This window comes from Quercus lobata, chromosome 6 (assembly GCF_001633185.2).
Source record: "Quercus lobata isolate SW786 chromosome 6, ValleyOak3.0 Primary Assembly, whole genome shotgun sequence".
In the NCBI taxonomy this organism is placed as follows: Eukaryota; Viridiplantae; Streptophyta; class Magnoliopsida; order Fagales; family Fagaceae; genus Quercus; species Quercus lobata.
Genome location: NC_044909.1, coordinates 31,810,271 through 31,833,638, shown reverse-complemented (window position 1 = coordinate 31,833,638; position 23,368 = coordinate 31,810,271). Strand labels below are relative to the sequence as shown.

The 23,368-nt window shown below is 35.2% G+C and overlaps 3 protein-coding genes and 1 long non-coding RNA gene across 4 annotated transcripts; 3 read left to right on the top strand and 1 right to left on the bottom strand.

Annotated features, from left to right (window-relative positions):
* Positions 1–3,581: 3,581 nt before the first annotated feature.
* On the bottom strand, positions 3,582–7,630 carry LOC115993794. The gene is made up of 3 exons (XR_004093082.1): positions 7,517–7,630; positions 6,153–6,209; positions 3,582–4,213 (listed from the first exon to the last, which is right to left on the bottom strand). It is a non-coding gene; the product is annotated as an uncharacterized LOC115993794 (long non-coding RNA).
* A 4,333-nt stretch (positions 7,631–11,963) lies between these two features.
* Positions 11,964–15,208, top strand: LOC115995347 (ras-related protein Rab7-like). The gene is made up of 7 exons (XM_031119871.1): positions 11,964–12,211; positions 12,373–12,399; positions 12,837–12,936; positions 13,051–13,197; positions 14,269–14,349; positions 14,429–14,580; positions 14,880–15,208. The coding sequence occupies exons 1-7, from the start codon at positions 12,153–12,155 to the stop codon at positions 14,941–14,943; spliced, it is 630 nt and encodes a 209-aa protein (XP_030975731.1). The 5' UTR covers positions 11,964–12,152; the 3' UTR covers positions 14,944–15,208.
* Positions 15,209–16,868: 1,660 nt separating this feature from the next.
* Positions 16,869–17,540, top strand: LOC115950128. Its single transcript, XM_031067371.1, has one exon. The coding sequence runs from the start codon at positions 16,869–16,871 to the stop codon at positions 17,538–17,540; it is 672 nt and encodes a 223-aa protein (XP_030923231.1).
* A 3,227-nt stretch (positions 17,541–20,767) lies between these two features.
* LOC115950127 (uncharacterized mitochondrial protein AtMg00310-like) lies at positions 20,768–21,283 on the top strand. Its single transcript, XM_031067370.1, has one exon. The coding sequence runs from the start codon at positions 20,768–20,770 to the stop codon at positions 21,281–21,283; it is 516 nt and encodes a 171-aa protein (XP_030923230.1).
* Positions 21,284–23,368: the final 2,085 nt, after the last annotated feature.

Genomic DNA, 23,368 nt, shown 5'->3' with positions numbered 1-23,368 from the left:
GGGTAAGATAGTTTTTTTTTTTAAAAAAAAAAAAAAAAAACTAGATATGATTTTTATTTTTTAATAAATTGGGTGATATTTTTTTTTTTTTTTGGTTGTTTGTCACTTCTTTGTTTTAATTGGCTATCATTTTTTAACAATGATGTATGAGTAAATTTATACAAACTCATTTTTTCCATCCCTCCACTTTTCTACTCCCAACCAAATAAAAATGAGAGAAATTAAAATATTTTTTATCCTCCCACTTTTCCATCCTCTCACCATTTTCTATCCTCTCACTTTTCCACTTCTCCAACTAAACGGACCCGTAGAGACTTATAAGCCTGTTATTGTATACTCTTTAATATCTAAATAATAGTCCCCTTTTATAATTTTTTTTTTTTTAATTTTTTCTTTAGGAATACCCATAAATTAGAGGAAAATGGGAGAAGAATAGAATCATAGGAAATAAAAATCTCGTAACATAATATAATATATATATTTTTTTTTCTGAAAAAGGAATTTGTATTCTTATCAAATATCAAATATCAAAAACTGTTGTCGATCCAAATAATGGTCTATGTTACAATTTACCACGTAGACACATCAACCCAAATATTCTTATATGGTAGCATTAGCGTTACTAAACTATAGTATTACGGCAAATAGTAACCGTAATAGATTAGATCCCTAATGAGGAATACAATAAGTTTGGACACATGAAAAAACTACAATAAGTAGAAGTATGCAATACTTCAATTTGTAAGGATTTGTATATGATTTAGATTGTGAAAGTGTTTATACGAGCCTGCGCAAAATCCCATGTAGAGGTAAGAATATAAAAAAGAGTAATGGTAGGAGTAAAACTTTTGACACAATTTTGCCACAACTTGTTCATATAATGAGTTGTGAGTAGTAGAGTTGTAAACTCATATGGATTCACTACTTTTATTTCACTGCTCATAACTTACCATGTAAGCAAGTTGTGACAAAAATTATATCAAAAGTTGTGCTGGGCTCTCGGTCTCAAAGTGCTTGTACTGGGTTCGACTGGGTGTGCTACCTAATTCGAGTCCTGCTACCTGCACTTTGAAAAGAATTTCCTGGGCCAGCGCTTTACCCTTTCGTGGGCCCACTCAGCGCAAACAGTGATTAGTCTCTGGTTGAAAGCCTTGAGGAAATACTGTGGGAAACCAAAAAAAAAAACTTACAATGGGAGATCTAATTAATGAAAAACAACATGCAGGGACAAATTTGATTTATGAATGTCTTGCTATCAATAATATTGGAAACATATATAAATGGGGGAAATTATACCGTATATTGTTTCACATCAGAATAAGTAACTCACAGATGAGACTCATTCGTATATATAAAAAGGGTTCGGTTAATGGGTGTTCTCAGAACATTTGTCAATAGATTATTTTAAGAAAATTTTAATATAACTTTTATGAAAAATATAAAAAATTGTTTAAAAAGTTATTTATTTTTTGCATTTTTCATAAAAAATTTATAAAAATAGTTCCTAAACACATCTGTGACTATTGCTCATATTAAAAAAAAAAGGAGTAATACAGTATAGATTTATAATACAGTAGATTCATATGTGAACTTTTTTTTTTTCTCTCTCAAAAAGAAATAATCTCGGTTCTCAATCTCACCACGTTGGGAGAAATTTTCCTTTAGGAACGTACGTATGACCAGTTGAACACCATTCTATAATTCTACTTCCTCCAGGTGAGTCAGAGTAGATTCATAATGCTGTAGATTCATAAGTGAACTTTTTTTTTTTTTTTTTTTTCTCTCTCAAAAAGAAATAATCTCGATTCTCAATCTCACCACGTTGGGAGAAATTTTCCTTTAGGAATGTACGTATGACCAGTTGAACACCATTCCACAATTCTACTTCCACCACGTGGAGACTGAGTGAGAGTCTCACTCACGTGGTGGAAGTAGAATTAGTCTCACTCACGTGGTGGAAGTAGAATTGTGAGACCCAACTTATACGCGGTATCTATAATTCTACGATTTTCGGCGTTCACATTAGTGGCCTCGTGTGTTGAAAATTTTCAACTTGAAATTCACATTAGTCTTAGAAAGGGAAGTCACAGTTTCACACTCACACATCGATACAAAACAGTTTCTGTCATAACCAAAAAAAAAAAACAGTTTCTGTCATCCAACATTAGAGAATATTTTTCAATCTTTCTGGTGTTGTATTATATTTATACATGAATTCCTCCTAGTCCTCGTCAATGCAAATAACCTATTGTACATTTAATGATTATGTGTGGCTTCTTAAAAATTAACAGCGGATTAAAAGTAAATAAAAAACTTTTTTTTTTTAGTTGGGAGGAGCAAATGACTATCCTCTTATTGGATTAACTTTCGTTCACCATATATATATATACTCCTCTCATTTCATACCCACCAAATAATTACATTGGTTCAACTCTCTCATTATTTATCAATTTTATTCAGTTGGCTTTGAAAAAGAAAAACAAAATCTTAGGTAAACTAAATCATGCATCCAAGCAGTGTTGCACCATCATCATCATGGCCTTGGTCCGCATGGATGGAATTCTGTTTGGGCCATAGCCCATTGGCCCGTTTTCTTGATTCTAACACAATAAGCAGAATGTCCTGGCCGTACATAAATATTGAACCTATTCTTTCGTCTTTTTCATAAGACAAAGTATTCCAAACATTTTAACCCATTGAAAAAACCGTCCATGCCATCCAATTGTCAACTTCAATGCAATTCATCGTTAAACTATCGTATACCTCTCCCATATTTCCATCTATGCCGACTAGACTGGGCTACAAGGATCAGTAGTCCCATTAGACATCCCATTAATTTTCTGGTGAACCATCCTAAGAGCATTTACATCAGTTCGGCTAAAATTATCTATCTATTTTACATACTTACTTTTCAACATCATCCACATCAGTCTATCTATTCTACAATCTATTTTATTTAAACTAGCTGTTAACCTGTGCAATGCACGGGAAAACTATTGAAAATAAGATTTTAAAAAGAAAATTTTATTAATTTTAGTTTATATCGAATATTTTTTATGGTAGTTTAAAATATTATTTCAAATCTTCATTTCATTTTATTTTTGTTGGAATAGCTTATATAATTAAATGAAATGCTTATAAATAAGAGATGACATTAATAATGTACTATATATAGTTAGTGATTATTCAAGATATCATTCAAATATGACAATTTTTTTTTTGTTTTTAAAAAAAGAACAATATTAATGCATTGAAACACAAAATACTATATTGTCCAATAGATATTACAACTTTTTTTTTTTTTTTTTGAAAATATAGATATTACAACTTTAAAACTAAAACATGAGTAATGATTTTTAATGGACTGGGGTAATAGCACAACTTTTAATAGATAAAAAAATGATTTAAAATTTTTTGGAGTAACACTATAGTAAAAATGCCGAAAGGAAGCAAGAAATTCCATTGAAAAATTCTACAAATACATTTGGTTTTTTTTTTTTTTCATTGAGCAAGTACATTACTGTTTAGTAGAGTCTTAATACATGGGGACGCTCCTCCATCCAATACATCATTGTCTAGCAAACCTAGCCAGTTCTTTGCTTCAAATGCTATCTTCTTTGTTGGTCTGTTTGTTCAAGGAAAGCCACAAGGGAAAAAAAATATTCCTAATAGAAGAACCAACTACCAAGTAGTGTACCCATCAAAAAATAAAATAAAAACTACCAGGTAGTCTAACATCATTAAGGATGTGGCCAATGCTCAAATTGGTAGGTCCAATTGACTTTACTTCATCTATTGGACTTTTAAATTCACATTCTACCTCTACTCCATGAAGCCCCAAATCCACAAAGGCCATGTACACCCTTCAATAGGCTATCTAGACTGATTATTTCTCTAAGCTTCCATATATTCCACAGCAAGTTTACAGGTTGTTTGCACCAAATCCACTACTAACTTCAGAGTTTCATCTACATGCCTTTGGTTTCGATTTGACATAATAGCCAACCTCCACCGCAACTAATACAATCAACTGGATTGGTTAAAACAATATATCAAATACTGGAAATATAAAAATACAAAACTTGGTATTATGTATATGATATCGTTGAAAGATTTAAATATCATTGCAGGCTTCCTGAATTCCACCCATCACAAAAGCCACTGCTTACATCAAATTGGACTTTGAAATCTTGATTTCCTTCATCCCTGAAACCTGGAAAATCAAATTTCTAGACTAATTGAAAATTTGTAAATATTTCCAACTATCATCTAACAATGAAATTATTATATCTTTTCAAGAACAAAAAGGAAAACAAAGACCAAACGTTCTATGTAGCAAATTTGAAACCTATCACCAAGAAAAAGAATTAAACCTATTGGAAATTCATTAATTGGTACCAATGCAAGTAATTAGTACGCTAAAAGGCTCATATTAATAACAAAAATAAATAAATAAATAAATAACCCATCTGAAATATAAGATCAAAGTTAAATCAAGGTGATTAAATACCGAAGCTTCCTCCCTCTAAGGCGAAACATTCAACCATAGCAACCCAAAACACCAAAAGTAGATCACCCATATGAACAATTGAAGTGGAGAGAAAGAGCAATATATAGAAAATAATAACAAAGTAAGTAGGTCTTCGATTGAAAGCAAATACTCAAAAACTAAACACAATAATTTTACGAAACATACTGTCCCTTTTCTATGACTTAATTTTGTCATGATATTTCCCTCCTTAAAATAGACAATATTCAATGTTGTCCACCATTCAAATTTGTGTAGTTTGACTAATTTAAATTTCAAAGTGCTATATCCAACCAAGAACCATAAATAAAAATTAGAGGGAGGAAGGCCAGTTTAAGTGCAGAAAAAAATAAAGTCCTCCCAAAAAATTCAAACTCATATCAATAGCAAGCATAACCTCCCAAAATTCTGGGCTCTTTTTTTTTAGCAAAAAAAATATCCATTTTCAATGCACTTCTCAAATGATTGGCTCAATCTAAAATACAAATATAATGTACAATAATAAGCTTATAAATTGAGGACAGCTCCCACTGTTCAATTCGAAGATTCAACTTAAATCAATCAATTGGTAGGACAACCCAAGAAAAATCAAAGAATTAACACTACTTGTTTTATGACTTTGAGGTAAGAAAATATATTGATGAGTAGATAATGTTGACGATGAGAGAATAAAACTTTATAGGAAAAAAATAATATGAATAAATTACTTGTGTATGCTTTGAAGCTACTACCATCTCTATCAAAATTTTGAGGAGAAAAATAGAATGAAATATATTAATAAAAATAATATATAAATTTTATTATTGATGCAACGATTTCTCTAATGTTAAAGTGAAAAAATAATATTCACTCTCACAACAACTCAAAACGTTTACTTAATATATTATATCATCCATACCATCCAGCCACCACTTCCATTCCGAGTGACATTTTGTGGTTGCCTATGTTTCCTGCCCAACACAAAATTCTGCTCCCCACCATTAAAGAAAACTTCACAACTTCGCAGATAATTCTTGTCACATTTAGAGATCTCAAACCAACCATTTTCATTGTAGAAACCAAAATACACACTCAGTAGTTCCACCACTATAAACTATACAACAAACTGAGCTATAGCAAATCTTGGTAACACAAAATCTCATAAAGGATTTAAAAGTATATTCCAAGAGGAAAAAAACAACAAATTTTTAATACAAATAGTTAGAGTCTACCTTTTAATTTGGAGTATGTAAATGTTTTCTCAAAGAATATAATCATATGAAACTTGAAAGCAAGTTCAAAGAATAGGTGCAGTACATAAAAGCCAGTCATTCATTTAAGTTGGAGAAAAAAAATCCATTCTGGTTCAATTGAAAAAGCATTAAAAAAAAAAATGACAGTCATGTTTTTACATCACACAAAAAATGATATTGAGAAATAAGGCCAACAAATACATCTCACCCTAATTAAATCAACAACACAGCATCACATTCCCTACTTATCTTCCTCCTTACCACTCTCCATGTATTATGACTTCTAGAACAACAATAAAAAATCACTTACAAATTTTATCAAACAGCTTGTGTACGTGTAAGAAAAACAACACTTAATGAAAAGAGAGAATTTTAAAAAGAAAAGAGAGTACCATGTTGCAGCAACACCAGCATCAATATAACCAAGGCCTATGCAAGCTTCTTTGTGCCTAAAAATTGAAAACATAACTCCAAATTAAAAGGTATTATGACACCTCATAAACAGGCAAGTTTGGTTATGAAGTCAAAAGATTAAAAATTTGTAATATGCCTTTTGATTTTGCATAATGAGAAAGGTATTCGTTAAAGCTTGCTATTTGTTAAGTCTCTCTCAACCCTCTCTCTGAATCTCTGCCTCAAATTTATAATATCTAATACCATGCCCATCTTGCATAATCATATATAAATGAGTTATATAACTCTCAAACAACTATACTAACCAACCCCGACCTTCAAAAAAAATTCCCACAGAATCCAAAATAGTGGCAACCCCAACATAACATTCCGTAGGCTATCATATAAGACAACCCAGAGATTATAATAATTTATAAAAAGGGAAAACCAATGTAAATGAAGACGACAATAACACTATATATCAAACCATAGCCTTTTGTAAATTCTTGTAGCTGAATTCTTTTAAACAGAAAACAAAAGACATATTACAAATGAATCTGAGAACAAACACCTGAGCATTCCAAACTTGTTCAAGAAATACCACAAATGAATTGGCAAAGAAGAATCAGAGAACAAACACCTGAGCATTCTATCAAACACATGTTCAGCAATCTCAAACAACTATACTAACCAACCCCAACCTTCAAAAAAAATTCCTACGGAATCCAAAATAGTGGCAGCCCCAACATAACATAACATTCCATAGGCTATCATATAATAAGACCTAGAGGTTATAATAATTTATAAAAAGGGAAAACCAATGTAAATGAAGACAATAGTAACACTATATATCAAACCAAAACAAACCCAAAATTGAAATCAAATAAAAGAATCCCAGGAAACAAAAATCCAATAAAACTTGCATAACCAAAAAAAGGGAAAAAGAAAATCCAAACAAATGTAAAATGAAGATGAGAAAAACACTATATATCAACTAAAACAAACCCAGAATTAAAACCAAATAGAAGAATCCCAAGAAACCAAAAATCCAATAAAAATTGCATACAAAAAAAGGGAAAAAGAAAATCTAATTACAAAAATTTCATGATTCTTCTTTGCCATAGATTTGACAACAAAGGAAGAAGAAGAAAATGTGGAAATCTGCAAAGAAAAAAAAAAAAAACTGAAATCCAGAGCAACCCACAACCATAAACCAACAAAATTCCATGAAAACAAAAACAAAAAAAACTTAAATCCAGAGTACCCACAACCACAAACTAACAAAATTCCATGAACAACTGAAGCGGATAGAGAGAGAGCAATATATAGAAATTAAGGAGAGTAAAAAACATGTTTTAATTACCTCAAGATAAAACATGATGGACTGGATTGAGCGATGATGGAGAGGCAAAGAGAAATCGATGCAGTGGCTGTGATCCATGGTGGCGGCGGCAGCGGTAGGATCTGAGTTTTGGGGTGCTTGTATACTTGTATTAGGGTTCTAAATTGATAATCTATATATATAATAAAACATTAAAAAGAATTTTTTTTTTTAAAGGTGACGTAAAAGCTGATGGAGGAGTTGTATTATTGTATACTGATGGGGAGTTAAATTAATAAATTCTAATATAATAAAACATTAAAAAGAATTTAAAAAAAGAAAAAGAAAATGTGACGTGGAAAATTGTGGAACTAGCAAAGGCTTCAGTTTTATATATATATATATATATAGATAATCAATTTTTTCACTTTTTTTTTTTAAAAAATTTCTCTCAACTACCTTTTTACCTTTTTGTATATAGATACACTCTCTCTCTCTCTCTCTCTCTCTCTCTCTACCTATTTCTGAACACTACTTTTTTGTTGCTCTCTCTCTATACCCATTTCTGAACACAAACCTCTGTTGACAATCCTTTACTCAGATCTCCTTCCCCTCTCGGTCTAATCTCCACCCTTTCTCAGTCAAATCTCCTCTACCTATGTTCGACCCTTTAGCTGCCTCAGGCATCATCTCTGCCACAAGCACCAACCCACAATGATAGATGCACATGCAAAGAATCATTCCAGTCAACCCACAAGCACTGATCTTCGCTGCCAACATCAAAACCCATTCCCGTTAACCCATAAGCACCGATCTCCGCCGCCAACACCGATCCACAAGCATCTAGACCCATTTCTGTCGACCCACGAACTTTGATCTAACACCACCAGCACCAATCCACCGATCCACAAGCAACCAACACCAGCACCGATCTGTCTCTTTGTTGGTTTGTCCATGTGGGTGTGTTTGTGTATCTCTGTATGGATGTGTTTGTGTGTAGGTGTGTTTGTGTGTATCTAAGGAAAAAGAAGATAGGGAGAGGAGAAGCCTGAGACTGAGTTCGTTGTGCATGGAGAAGAGAGAGAAAAAAAGGTGTAAAATGTGAAATTAATAAAATAATAGGATACACAACTATAGTAACCGTGCATATATGCACGGTTACTATAGCACATGTGTAAATATACACAGTTTTAGAAAGATTGATGTGGAAGATTTTTAAGGCAAAATGTGTAAAATTTGTTGTTTTTTGTATTTTGCAAAGTTTTACATCCATTGATGTGAATGGCAATGCTCTAAGTTGACCAATTACTAGGTTCATTAAGTTTATCTTAAAACCCATGTGGTAGTACTGTATAGGCCATATGGAGTTGATATTGGAGCTCGGTGTCGACCATGGAATATAATTCAATAAAGCCAACACAAATTCTTTTATGGAAAATTTACAAATTGACATATTAACTTTTAAAATACATAATACAAAATTAATTAAGAAATTTATTTATATTATATTATTGATTGTGGTGGGCCTTTTTGCAATTGCAGGCTGAACTGCCTCTTGCCACATTATGGCCCAATGGTTCTTGGTAGGAGAGTCAAAACTAGCTTGACTGCAACACAGCCTAAGCCAGCTTTTGTACAAGCTAGAGCTCATTTACTAAGACCTTAGACACATACCCATGGTAGAGGAAACTGTTACAAAAAAGTAATGGCAGGTAGGTGTAACATGACAATAATAAGGAGAATATGCTTACTGTTAGCTAGAAAACGGAAAATACTAAATCATGATTTTAATAAAGGAAGAAATAATGCAGCAATATTAAGATGATAACAATGAGGAAATGGAGATCACACTAATGCTTGATCAATAAAATAAAAGGGAGAATGGTCAGTTTGCCATGCTTAATTTCTTTACGGAGCTAAGTTCAGGAAGGGAACCACTCTTCAATATGGGAAATCTCACAAGAAAATCCTGCCACGGAAATTATCCACTTTGAGAGAATGGGCCTAAATGGCTTATCCTTAAATTCCTAAATTCTCACTAGAGAATAGGCTTTTAGAGGGAGAGAAAGGGAATAGCCTATTGGTGCATGCCCACTATCACGCTCTTGCTCACTTTCTCTATTTTTCTTTCTAAGTTTTCTGTTCTATCTGTCACTCCCTTTTCTTGCTTCCTTTTCTCTCTATTCTCTCTTGTTCCCCTCCCCTGTTGTTGTTCTTATTGTGCGCGGCTGAGTTCCCTCTTATACTGCCTGTCGTGACGGGTTTTTACTATTTTACCCCGTAACAACTTTTGTCCTAGCATGGGTGTCCTTTCCAGACCACCCACTAGTCTATCAGCTACCCAGCCATCACCACTTACCTGTGCTGACCATGCCACATCCAATTCCCAGACAAAAGAATCTCATTTTGTTTGCTTGCTCACCGTGGCATTCCCATCCGAATAAGAGTGGGAATTCTCTCTCACTATCTCTCATGGTATGCACCTAGTGAGTCCAACTCATATTTCCCTCTTTTGGGTGGTATGTCATCCCAGTAGGACATTTCTCCAAAAGAGTTTGAGCGGAAACCCCAGAATAGTCTTTTCCCTTCTCCCCATCGCCAAACCATACCCTCTCTTACCTCTGACCCACCTCTGACCCATGCTTTACCACTCTTGTATTGGCTGGATACAAGTTGGTGGTGCATGAGCTTTGTGCATGCTCCACTTCCATGTGTGTCCATGGCTTGTCTGTTGTTCATGCGTTTGCCATGACCTAAAGGCTCGTCTGCACATTTTGCTACTCGTTCTTAACCTCTTGTGGCGTGAATGAGTCTCTGAGCTTTCATTCTTTAAGTCTTACTTTTTTAATGGGTTGGGTCTTGCTTAATCGTGGGCCTTTCCTTCTCCAATCCATTCCTTACCCTCTTTTGCGGGTTGGTTAATACTTCTACCATGCCATCCTGATGTTCCTACCATGCTATTATTTAACTTGTGCTTGCTGGGCCTCTTTTGGGTCTGCTGTATGCTTTCCCTTTGTTCAATTCCAATAACCCAGCACTATCATTGGGCTTGTACTCATGCTGTTTTGGGCATCCTTGTCCCATTTTATTGCTTTCGGGCTTTCTTGGCTTATTTCATTCTTTTGGGTATTCTCGGCCCGTTTCATTTCCTTGGGCATCTCCGGCCCATTCCAATTCTTTATTCCCATGGGCTTTTGCTAATTCTTTTGGGCTTCCCCGGCTCATATTACCATATCCTTCACTTTCGGGGTTTATGGGCTTTTCCACCAATCCTTTAGTTACTTAGTTCCTTCCTTTGGGCTCTTTGGCCCATTCTTGCTTACTTTTCATTTCTCATAATGTCCATGGGTTTACCACTTCTTTCTCCGGACTCCTTTGGACCCGCTTGCTTTCTTTGATGCCCTTTTGCTATCTTTTAGGCCTATGATCCATTATTTTTGCCATTCGGGCTTAATGGTTTTCTTCTCAATTTACTAACTCTTCTTCTTTATTTCCTTCCCCTATTGTTAGGCTTTTTCTTGCTATTGGGCCCTCTCGCCAAAGTGAGCATCAACATTGATGTAACATAATTTATATTTATTATAATTACCATTATTTTTTTAAAAAAAATTATTCACTAATTCAAATCAATATTCCATTCTGTCGTACTAATCGACTTAATAAATGAAACTCGTCATTCACAAAAGAAAAAAGAATATTACTCATAGAGAATACTCGTCAAGATATGGACGAAAAAGATTTAGTCAGTCCATGATAGGCAACATGGGGTGCAACAGACTTCTAAAAATAAAAACACATTGTCTGAGCTTATTTAACTAAAAATGTACATATTGATAAGTACGATGTCGCAACTCGCAACGTGTACTTATAGATGTATAAATAAATTATGTTGGCCTACAAATTTTTTATTGACTAGAATTTTCTATTATACTAAACAACAAAAAATATGAAAAATAATTTCTACAAAACGTGTTGAGCATTAGGGTCACCACATTAGGCATGTTAATAAAAGCTTAATAGTAAATAGTTATTTTGTGGTTTCCATTGTTAATTATTCATGTTCTCTCTTTTTTCTCTTCTTTCATACTTCTCATGTATTTTAATAATGATATGATTATTAGTCATTTAGTTGATTACAATATTAATATAATAAGTGAAAAAAAAATCAAAAAAGAAATCTTCCAACCAATAGATAAATTGAAAACCAATTAAAATCTGTCCAATCTGTCAAGAAGTGCCAAGCATATTCAGAGCAAAAAATGTGGAAAGCACGACTGCACGAGTGTCCCTTTGCATTATGCAATTAGCTAGTCAACATGTGTTATTACACAAAAGAAAAAAAAACAAGCTTCGCTGGCGGGTAACGTTGGTTTTGGTTGGCAAAAAGTTTCACATGTCTCTCTCTACCTGCATGATTGAAGCATAGAGAAAAAAGCAAATCCCAGAACAGTGAAGAAGAAGAAGGATCAAGAACCAACTCAAAAAAGTCAAAGTCGAAAAATGACTATCCCTTTTCTTTGATATCATCATTATACCTGTGATCTTAGTTTCTTTTTAAAAACTTTCCCAACCTTTTGAAGACACATTTGCTTTATATCAAAGTTTGAGAGAGAAAATAAGCAGTTCACAACATTATTGTTTTCTCTGTTGTTTAGTCTTGGAAAGAAGTTTCAGTCTAATGGATGTGTCTACGAAAAAAAGAACCTTGCTAAAAGTTATGGTCCTTGGCGATAGTGGGTATGGTTCAAAAATCTTATTTTATTTCTTTTTATTATTTTTTTCCTCATTTTGTTTAGATGATTTGAGTACTTTTTCTTCGTTATATACTTGACATTATATTTAAGTTTCTCATTCTCCTTTTCTCCAAAGTCATGAATTTCTTTGTTGGTTATGTTCAGGGTGGGGAAGACATCTTTGATGAATCAGTATCCTTTACATAATAATAAGTGTTTTGAGTAATAGTTTACTTTTAGTCAGATTCTTCTACTAAATATTCATGCTCTAATGATGCTCTTCAACAACTTCTTTTTCCTTCTTCTTTTGTTCCTTTATGCAAATAAGCTATATATCATATCATCTTTCTCAACCAACTGATGTCTATTGAGACTGGAAGAATTGCATTTATAGCGCAGTATTTTGACTACGTGATGCTAATGGCAATAATAAGAGAAATCGTGTAAACTTGTATTACCATTTGACACTATACACGTAAGCTTAAATTAAATTTACCATTTTCTAAAAAAAATTTAAGCTTATGAGACAATCGGTAATTTATCAACATGCACACATGCCTTACATTTGAGTTTAATGCAATATTCAGAAACCATTGTCAGGCTGTGTGATTCATTAACTGCTTAATCAGATATGTTTATATGAAGTTCAATCCACACTATAAAGCTACAATTGGTGCTGACTTTGTCACAAAAGAACTACAAATTGATGACAAACAGGTCACTTTGCAGGTAGATGATTAATGCTTTCAAGAAAATTAGTCTTTTCCTTGACTTCTTTCCACTTTAACCAATGGTTTCTAGCAAGTTTTTCTAGCAAAATTGATTGAAGTAATTGTTTGGCAGATTTGGGACACTGCAGGACAGGAAAGGTTCCAAAGTCTAGGGGCTGCATTCTACAGAGGAGCAGAATGTTGTGTTCTTGTATTTGATGTAAACGCACACAAGTCATTTGAAGCAATGAACACTTGGCGTGAAGAGTTTCTCAAACAGGTGCGATGATGCATATTAAGAATGCATATTATGTTAATTAGTGGGCAATCACTTAAAAAGCTTTCTTCTAATCCTGAATATGCGCATATTTCAACTTAATAATTTCTATCCAATGAAGGCTGTGGTGACAAAAGTAGGATATTACAGGGTTTAATATACGTTGAATTTTCTGCTATTTTTTATGGGTAAATTTGGGGTATGTGCAATTAATGTCCTCAATTTTCAAGTGCTCTTTTTTGATTCTTCAAATTTTAATTGTGTAACAATATGGTCCCGCTGTAAATTTTCCATCCAATTTGGCTAATGTTGCTAATGGTTAGCTAACATGGATACCCAAAATTTGGATGGAAAGTTACACTTTTGAAATTTGAAAGACTAAAATTGGGGGAGCAAAATTGCGCATGCCCCAAATTGAGGGACGAAAAATGAAATCTACACTTTTTTTGGGAGGTACCAAGAATCTTGTATCCATAGATTGTACACGTTGGTAGTTCAAGTTAATTATTCTACCATGACTTTAGTATGTGAGAAGAGTGGTGACATTAGATCCTGCCAAATACTCAAGCTGATCATTGGCCACCTGGAAGTTAAATAAATCAAAACTTGGAGTTTAAAAGGGGAAATCTCTTTAAATTTTCCGTATTACGGAGCCAAAATTCTATCTCAATGAAAATATTTCATGGCTAATCTCTGCAACTTTGAAAAACATCAAGAACCCCTCAACTTTGAAGTATGCTAGTTTGTGTAAATATGGTAATGGGAAAGTATTATATTCTGTACCCTATCGAAACATGACAATGACTTGTATTTGCAACTTATAGTTCATACGAAATTTCTCTCTTAACTGCCTAGATTATAGTTATAGATGTCATCTTTAACCCCCCAAAAAAAAAAAAAAGGATTGCTTCATTGACTTCTGATGCAATTTTCTGCTACATCATGTGTGAAGAATCTAGATAATATGCAACCCAATGATTACATGTTGGAGTTATTCTATGTCTTGAGATCCATCACTTTTTATTGCTAGCATAGTTGATTGAATGATATGCACTGATCCTCATTTAACTCCAGGCAGATCCGGATGCACCCAATAACTTTCCCTTTATATTACTGGGAAATAAGATTGACATGGACGGTGGAAACAGCCGAGTGGTATGGACATTGATGCATCTCTAACACTAGTTAAGTTCTTTTTTTCTTGAGATATAACCTAAGGCAACCAGTGGTGCAGGTTTCAGAAAAGCAAGCTAAGGAATGGTGTGCTTTCAGAGGAAATATCCCTTACTTTGAGACCTCAGCAAAAGAGGGCTACAATGTAGATGAAGCATTTCTGTGTGTTGCAAAAACTGCACTGGCTAATGATCAAGGATGTGATCTGGAAAAGTAAGTACTACCCCGGGGGCAATCTTTTATTTTTTAAGCATTCTTCATTTTTTTCTCTTTGGTGTTACATAATAAGATACTTAGCTCTTTGCCTCTTTCATCCGTACCGAAACTTCAAACCAGCCTTCCTTACATGGCTTTTAATTACACATTCAGTTTATAGGGTTCAGATTTCATTTTTGTAAAACTTCTTTTGTTGCTTTTCTATTTTTCTTTTGTTTCTTTTGGATAATGTACAAAATTCCATTACTTCTTCAAGCTATTTTTCTCATGAGCTGCTTATATTGTATATGTTGCAGTTACTTCCAGGGTATCTCAGAATCTCTATCAGGCATTGAACAGAAGGGATTTTGTGCATGCTAAAGTTGTTTGCCAAGGATTGGATATATCTAATTCAAGCTTCTGGGGTTGTTATTATTCTTTTATTATTTTTGTTACTAATGACTATTTGGGGGAGGAGGTGTTTGATCCTTTTCATGTATTCTAGCATTCGTCGTTTATAATTGTAAGGTGTTCATTTTGTTACTTCAGAAAGAAATCAAGTTCTTGTAACATGAACCCTTCTAAAATCCAGAACTCAGTATACGTACAAATATCCTTGTCTGCAAGGTGTGAATTAATTCATTACAGCTAGCTTGGATGAAATATTGTTAATTTTTCTCTTGTTTTCCTAAATTTTCTTTATTTTTTAGTTCACTTAAAGATAATGTATATGCATTACACTTGGTTGGCATAATTGAAACATAAGACCTGTTAAACTCACCATCATAACTTATTGTTAGATTAGTTAAAAACTTTTTTTTAAAAAACTTTTGAGAGAGTTTCAACCTATAGCATCCGCTCCTGATGAGTAATGATAACTCTTTATCATCAAATCAAGACACCAATTAGTTTTTGATTTAAGCGAGGATTGAATCTTAGATTTCTTATTTAACCATCAGAGATTTTACTAGTTGAGCTAATTGGAACTCACGATTAGTTAAAAACTTCAAATGACCAGAGGACTCTTCTTTTTCTTCTTGGGCATGAATTTGTCAACTGAAAAGTACAATGGCTTGAAACAGTGGCTTTGTTTCTATTAATTGGAAGGTTTTGACTGATCTCATGGCCAAAATGGCAAAATATCCCTTTCAACCAAACTTTCCAACAAAATGTCCCTATTCTGAAACTATTTAGGGATATGGTCCTGTTTTAAACTTGATTTTCTAAAAATCGAGTTTCAATGAAAAACTCGATTCACCCAAAATTGAGTTATAGGCAAAAAAACTTGCAAAAATTTACACAGAACTTGAGTTCCATGTAAGTTTTTGCAAGTGACTCGATTTTGGACAAATCAAGTTTTTCATTGAAACTCAATTTTTAAAAAATCGAATTTCAAAATAAGGGTATATTTCTAAATAGTTTCAACATATTGGCTGAAAGAGGGTAAAACCCAATTTTGGCCCTGATCTCACTGATCAAATGCACATTAGAAGCAGGCTGAAACAAAGATTGGAAGGATTAGTATATGTACTATCCAATCCTATCTTTCTAGTTATGTTGTGGAGAAATATTTGTTAAAATGTCAATTTTATTAATCTCAAAATATGTAATCCTGAATCTAGATTCTAGGTCCAATATTATTTTAGATAATAATACAATATACTTTTGCTTTTTTAATAATAAAAAAGTAGTTCTACTTTACTTAGGAGTTAGGATACCTCTTCCGAGCAAAAAATTACTAATTCAAATTTTCTCAATCACTCACTTAAAAAGAGTAACAAAAAAAATATATTAATTAGTCAGTTGTTAGGTTCGTGATAGTGAACAGTTAACACGTCAATTTATTATAAAAACACATTCTCTGCCTTGAAAAATCTTTCTATTCTCATAGTAATAGCAGCCTCAAATAAATAAAATGGTAGGGGGACCACTCGAGCTCAACCACCAAAGTCTACGTTGAACGTGATATCTTTCCAGCCTTTCTGGAACAAAGTGACAAACAAATCTTGAACTTTCAACGGCCAAGATCTTCTGAGCATTTTCTTGCATCTTCCGCCTCAAATTATCACATGCACACGTAACTTTTAATTATACCAATATTGCACTGCTGGGACATTTTTTTATAAACTGGGACATTTTTTTTTTCTCCTCTCCTTAGAAGTTTTCCTTCTCGCTTAGGGTGAGCCGCCTTTCTTCACCACGTCTTTTTCTCGTGGTTTTTCTCTTTCTTCCTCCCTTCTCTTTTTTCTACACCTCACTGCTCTTTGAAGGTACTAGACCAAAAGGTTGAAATCTCGAACACTGAGATGGACTCCAAAGTTATTGATCATTTGCAACGGATTAATTTAACTTCAGAGGAAGACGAAGTTATTGTAGTAAGGCCAGACAGAAGGGATAAAACCCTAGAAGAGTGCTCTCTCAGCCTTCTTGGAAAATTCTTAGCACCCCGTCCATTAAACCTAAGAGCCGCCAAGAACCTCCTTCAATCAGTATGGAAGATGGGATCGAACCTCAAGATAATCGAGGTTGGCGACAATTTGCTTCAATTTAAGTTTGCATTGGAGAGCCAGGTATTGTGGGTCGTGAATAACGAACCTTGGAGCTTTGATAATCGGATCCTGGTACTGAAGCGATGGGAATGGGGCATGACGGCACGTTCAGTCACTTTCACCGACTTGCCTATTTGGGTACAGATCTGGGGTCTGCCTTTTGATCTCATCAATGCAGAGGCAGGCTTGGAGATTGGAAACAGTCTAGGTCAAGTTGTTGAAGTCGATTGTAAGGCACTTACCACGGACCAAGCATGCTTTGTCCGAGTCCATGTGGTGACTCCTTTGGACAAACCAATTCATAGAGGCAGCCTGATAGTCAATCCTAAGGGAGATAAGACCTGGATCGCGTTTCGATATGAGCGGTTGTGTGGTTTGTGTTTCAAGTGTGGTAAAATCGGTCATGAGGCCAAGGAATGCAATATCTAGGTTTGCGAGAGGGAAGAATTACCCTATAGGGATTGGCTGAAAGTTGGGTTCTGACGAAGAGCTCCGAGAAGTGGTGGTTTGACAGAAACTCGGACGAGGAATGACCCAACGAACACACCTTTTGCTCCGACTAGGGAGACCGGTGAGGATAGGGTCCCACCAAATAGCCACGAAGTCACTAGGGTTCCAGTGGACACTAACCAAGACTTAGTGTTGACCAAGGATAATGCTTCTTTTGGTAAGAATGATATCTCGGTGGATTTTTTGGCCATCACGCGATTTTCGCAAGAAAATAGGACTAAGCGAGATTCACAAGATCCCATTCCTAATATATTGAAAGTTGACATTACACCAAAGGAAACTAGCTCTATACTGGGGCTCGCAAACATGGGAGGAGTTATTAGTAAGATGATAGCTACGCATTGTGGCCTATTTAGTGTGCCTATTTCTTACATGCAACCAACTATAGACCCCATAGGATTGGATGGGATGATGCATGACAAAGGAACAGTGCAACCACGTACACAAAAGGTATCCCATGCAAAAGACATTAAGAAGGGTACGTCAAAAAAGTTTCTAAGGCCCATGACAAATTTCATGCACACTAATGACTTGAACCATGATAAGGTTGGCGTAAAAAGGGGAAGGTTAGAAACTGAATCTAGCACGGAGGTTGTAAGCACCAAGGAACCCAGAAAACGTCCTTCGTCTGAGGGACATGATTCGGACAAAATTGCATCAACAGTGAAGGCTAGTGGCCAGCCCTACTGAGCACAATGATCATGATAAGCTGGAATTGCCGAGAGCTTGGGAACCAACGTGCAGTGAATGCCCTTACCTTTTTGGTAAAGGAGAAAGTGCCTAATGTTTTGTTTCTCATTGAGACAAAGCAATCTGTTGAGGAGATGAAACACATTCAGAATGACCTTCACTACCCCTCCATGTTTCGAGTGAGGGCCGAAGTGGTGGACTAGCAATGCTCTGGACAGCTGAAATGAACTTACATATTCAAACCTACTCCCCTAACCATATTGATGCTCTTATTTTTGATAACAGTAACTCACCCTCAAGGTTGACTGGCTTCTATAAGTGACCTGAAAAGCATAGGCGGCACAAGACATGGCAGCTTTTACGCCACCTTTCTTCTAGATTCTCAGTCCCATGGTTATGTGTGGGGGATTACAATGAAATCTTGGTGTCTAAAGAAAAACAAGGTCGTATCCCAAAGCCCCTGCATCTTATGCTGGACTTTCAGGAAGCTTTATCTGACTATTCTTTGATTGATTTTGGCTTTCAGGAAAACATATACACATGGAGTAATGGGCGGGAGAGTGACAACTTTGTTCAAGCACGCTTAGATCGGGCTTGTGCCATGTTGGAATGGAGAGAACAGTTCCCACGTGCTAAAGTCACGCATCTACACTCTTCTTACTCTGATCATGTCCCAATTATGGTTAGCACTCACAACCCAAATACGTCTACAAGAAGGAAGAAAATCCCACATAGGTTTAAGGAAAAATGGGTGACCTACCCAACATGTGAAGACACCATCTGTGAGGCATGGGTGGGGTCAGTATGTGAGGGAAGCCCAATGTTTCAACTTTTTGAAAAGATTAAGCAATGCAGACAAGCTTTGGTGTGGTGGACTTGTACTACTTTTGGGAATGCTAAGGTGAGACTCCAAGAAAAGCACAAGCTTCTGGAAGAACTGGCCAACCAGAATAAGGCAGAGAACAATGAGGGCATTCGGGGTGTACGGGCTGATATAAACTCATTACTATACCATGAGGAGGTGGCGTGGAGACAATGGTTACGGTCCATTTGGCTTCCTGTGGGTGATAAGAACACCAAATTCTTTCATCAACGGGCCAGCCAACGGAGACGAAAAAATCACATTGCTGGGACCTTTAATGCCAATGATGAGTGGTGTACCATGGATGACGGAATTGCAGATGCAGCGAAACAGTACTTTAAAGCCTTATTTACTTCAGCTCAACCAACTAACATGGAGGCTGTTTTAGACCCAGTAAACAGACTAGTAACCCCAGACATGAACCACCAACTCTTACAACCCTACACATCGGAGGAAATAAAGCGAGCTTTGTTCCAAATGCACCCATCCAAGGTCGTCGGGCCCTAATAGCATGTCTCCATTATTTTTTCAAAAATATTGGCATATTGTAGGGAATGATGTGGTTAGAGCTGTTCTTTCTGTTTTGAACTTTGGCCACCTCCTACACAAGATGAACTATACCCACATTATTTTTATCCCCAAGGAGCCACAGTACATCTCAAATTATTGCCCCATCAGCTTAGGCAATGTGGTATCATGGTTATTTTCTAAAGTTTTGGCTAATCGTATTAAATTAATATTGTCTAATATTATTTCTGATGCTCAAAGTACCTTTGTTCCAAATCACTTAATCACTGATAATACCACTATAGCATTTGAGTTATTACACAAGATGAGAAATAAGAGGAAAGGGAAGAGAGGTCAAATGGTGGTGAAGTTGGACTTTAGCAAAGCCTACGATCGGGTTGAGTGGCTGTTTTTACGGAATATGATGACTAAACTTAGCTTTGATGATACCTGGATATGGCTGGCTATGGAAACGGTTTGCACCGCTTCTTACTCGATCCTCATCAATGGTGAGCCTCGTTGTTTGGTCAAACCCACTCGTGGAATCAAGCAAGGCAATCCCCTCTCGCCATATTTGTTCCTCCTGTGTGCTGAAGGCTTGTTCGCAATGCTTCGAAGGGATGAAGCGAATCAGTCTCTTAAAGGAGTTGTATCTTGTCAACACGGAGTGAACATTTCTCATTTGCTCTTTGCCGATGACAGCCTACTGTTTTGTCAAGCCACGATTCAAGAGTGCCAAGTGTTGTTCAACATTTTATCACAATATGAATCGGCCTCTAGACAAGCCATTAACCATCAGAAAATGTTGCTTTTCTTCAGTCGAAGCACCATACAAGACACGAGGGACTCAATAAAAAATTTGCTTGGAGCTAAAATCATAATGGATTGCAAGAAGTATTTAGGTTTGCTGATGGTTGGGGGTCGAACTAAGACAACCACCTTCAGGGAAATCCAAGCACGTGTTACTAAGAGAGTATTAGGGTGGAAGGAGAAATTCATCTCCAATGCCGATCGTGAAATACTTATAAAGTCGATTGCATAGTCTATACCGACTTACTCCATGAGCTTATTCAGGCTTCCAAAAGCAATGTGTGACGCCATCAACTCGACCTTGGCCAGATATTGGTGGGGACAGAAATACGATGAGAAAAAGTTCCATTGGATAAGTTGGCAGAAGTTGTGTACGAACAAGAATAAAGGAGGTATGGGGTTTCGAGACATCAACGCTTTTAACCTCGCAATGTTGGCTAAGCAAGCATGGCAACTAATTCATGGCACTCATTCTCTCTTTTATCGAGTGTACGAAGCCCGGTGTTTCCCCAGTAGCATGTTCTTAGAAGCCCCATTGGGCCATAATCCTTCATTCGTATGGCGGAGTCTTTTGTCTACTAAGGACGTGATCATTGATGGTTTGAAATGGAAAATAGGCGACGGTAAGCGTATTGGTGTCGCTATGCACAAGTGGTTGTCTCATAACCCTATCTTCAATGGTGAACCCAATCCTGAGTTGAAGGTTAATGACTTGATAGATGCTGATACAAGACAGTGGGATAGAGGCAAGGTTCATGCATTATTCATAGCCAGAACTTCATGCAATTCATAGCCAGAACTCGAAATGAGATTCTAGCCCTGCCCCTAAATGATACACAAGCTAAAGACTCTCTTATATGGATGGAGAATAAGTATAGGACCTTCTCAATCAAGACCACTTATCATGTTGCGCTCCAGTTGAAGCAACAAGTAATGGAGCACTCAAAGGCCTGGTCAAACAAGCCAACCCGGAAAAAACTCTGGACACTAAATGTACCCCCAAAAGTCAGAACCTTCATGTGGAGGGCATGCTCTAAAAACCTACCCACTCGGGACAATTTGTGCAAAAGGAAGGTTCACGTTACGGAGGTGTGTGGGTTGTGTCAACAAAAACCCAAAACAATTGGGCATATACTATGGGAGTGTCCCCTTGCCAAGAATGTGTGGGCCTTGGTTAAGGGAAAGATTCAAAAGTGGTCTAATGAGGCTCGCGACTTTTTCTTGCTGTTCGGTTTTATGGTGCAGAGCTTAGACCAATGGGATTTGAAACTCTGGGCAATAGTGGCATGGTCTATTTGGAATGCCTGAAATAAGGTCTACTTTGAGCAAAAACAAACTCACCCAAGGACTATTTTGAGTGGTGCAGAAGGTCTACTAAATGAATACCAAAAGCTGATGGCATCTCGAATTTAATTTTTTTATATATAGATGTCTTTTCTTAGCTACGTTGTTGTAGCTTTAGTCTATGGCCAACTGTTTGTAGCTGGCCTCGGACTTTACATGGCTTTTCTACTTTATGTGTATTCAGTTTGCTTAGATTAATAAAAGTTTTTGACCGTTATCAAAAAATAATAATTATATCAATATTTTCAAAATCTCATTGGCGATTACGTGTTTTATTTTGTATTCCTATTATAAGGAATATACTAAATTTCATGTCAATAGCACTCTCAATAAGATTTTTAAATTTTTATTTTTAATTACTGTCCTATACTTCCTGATGAACCTAAGTTTTATTCACAATCTAAAAATTAAACTAAATTTTTTTATAGATCTGATAATCATTGTTCCCTAGTATTTTTTAAGCATGACAGGTATTAGTTAGAAAAATATAAAGAAAAAAAAAAAAACATGATGGGTATTAATTATAAAGGATTAGAGTTCTTAAAGTATCTTCTCAAAAAAAAAGTTTTTTTTTGGTTAAAAAGATACTTTCATTAAAAGAAAAAAACAAACTAGCCAAAGTCGGCTAACAGAATAGAGCTGATGTCTGAATTAAGGAATATCCTCCATTCACATAGAAAGACCGCTAATATATCAAGCATGTCTAGCAAGCTTCCACCTCTGCCATAGAATGGGGAAGAGGAATATGTTCAGACATTGAAGCTAAAACCATCCCATGCGAATCATGAATCATGAAGTTCTTAAAACCCTAAATACTTATGGTTAAATTAATGATTCACATCTTGTTATAACATTATCATTCCCCTTCCTTTGTGTGTGGTTGTTTCTAAAAAAAAATTGACCAACCTTATTTTAATATAAATTTTAGATATAATGACATGCTAAACTGTATATCATTCATTTAAGGACAAAACTTAGGTAAATTTTCTTAATTAATTTAAAATATCTGGTTGCATTGAGTTTAATCATCCTAAAAAATATATAAATACTTGTGCTACATTACATAATACAATAATGTGTTTGAATTTAATTAGCGAAACTAATACAACACTTAAGAAATTATAAATAAGTTTTGTCTCTTGTTAATTATAAATCATTAGGAATTAGGGTTTTAAGCACTTCATAGGAGTGGTGTGGCCTCAACCTAATACATAATGTTAAATGCAAAAACTCACAATCTTCTTCATAAATTATTAAGGTGACCAATTGTGATTAATATTACATCTAGGAATAGCAATTAGGTTCGGCAAAGCCTACTCATAATTAAGTGTCCTATCCCCTCCTGCAAAGGGCATTATCTTGGCTTGTACTTACCTTATTCCTAATTTAAAATATGTAATAATACGAAGATTGATATTTAATAACGTAAACATAATTTTAACCCAACAGTAATGATAGTATAAAGCCAATCTTTAACACTAAGTCACTAATATAAATAAAATAAAGTTCACATCAAATTGTTTAGTAATACAAT

Excerpts from the sequence above, each read along its gene's own strand:
- LOC115950128 (XM_031067371.1), top strand. The coding sequence starts at position 16,869 with ATGGACTCCAAAGTTATTGATCATTTGCAACGGATTAATTTAACTTCA.
- LOC115950127 (XM_031067370.1), top strand. The coding sequence starts at position 20,768 with ATGTGTGACGCCATCAACTCGACCTTGGCCAGATATTGGTGGGGACAG.
- LOC115995347 (XM_031119871.1), top strand. The coding sequence starts at position 12,153 with ATGGATGTGTCTACGAAAAAAAGAACCTTGCTAAAAGTTATGGTCCTT. Across the intron at positions 12,937-13,050 it reads ACAAACAGGTCACTTTGCAG|ATTTGGGACACTGCAGGACA; the intron begins GTAGATGATTAA and ends ATTGTTTGGCAG. Across the intron at positions 13,198-14,268 it reads GTGAAGAGTTTCTCAAACAG|GCAGATCCGGATGCACCCAA; the intron begins GTGCGATGATGC and ends ATTTAACTCCAG.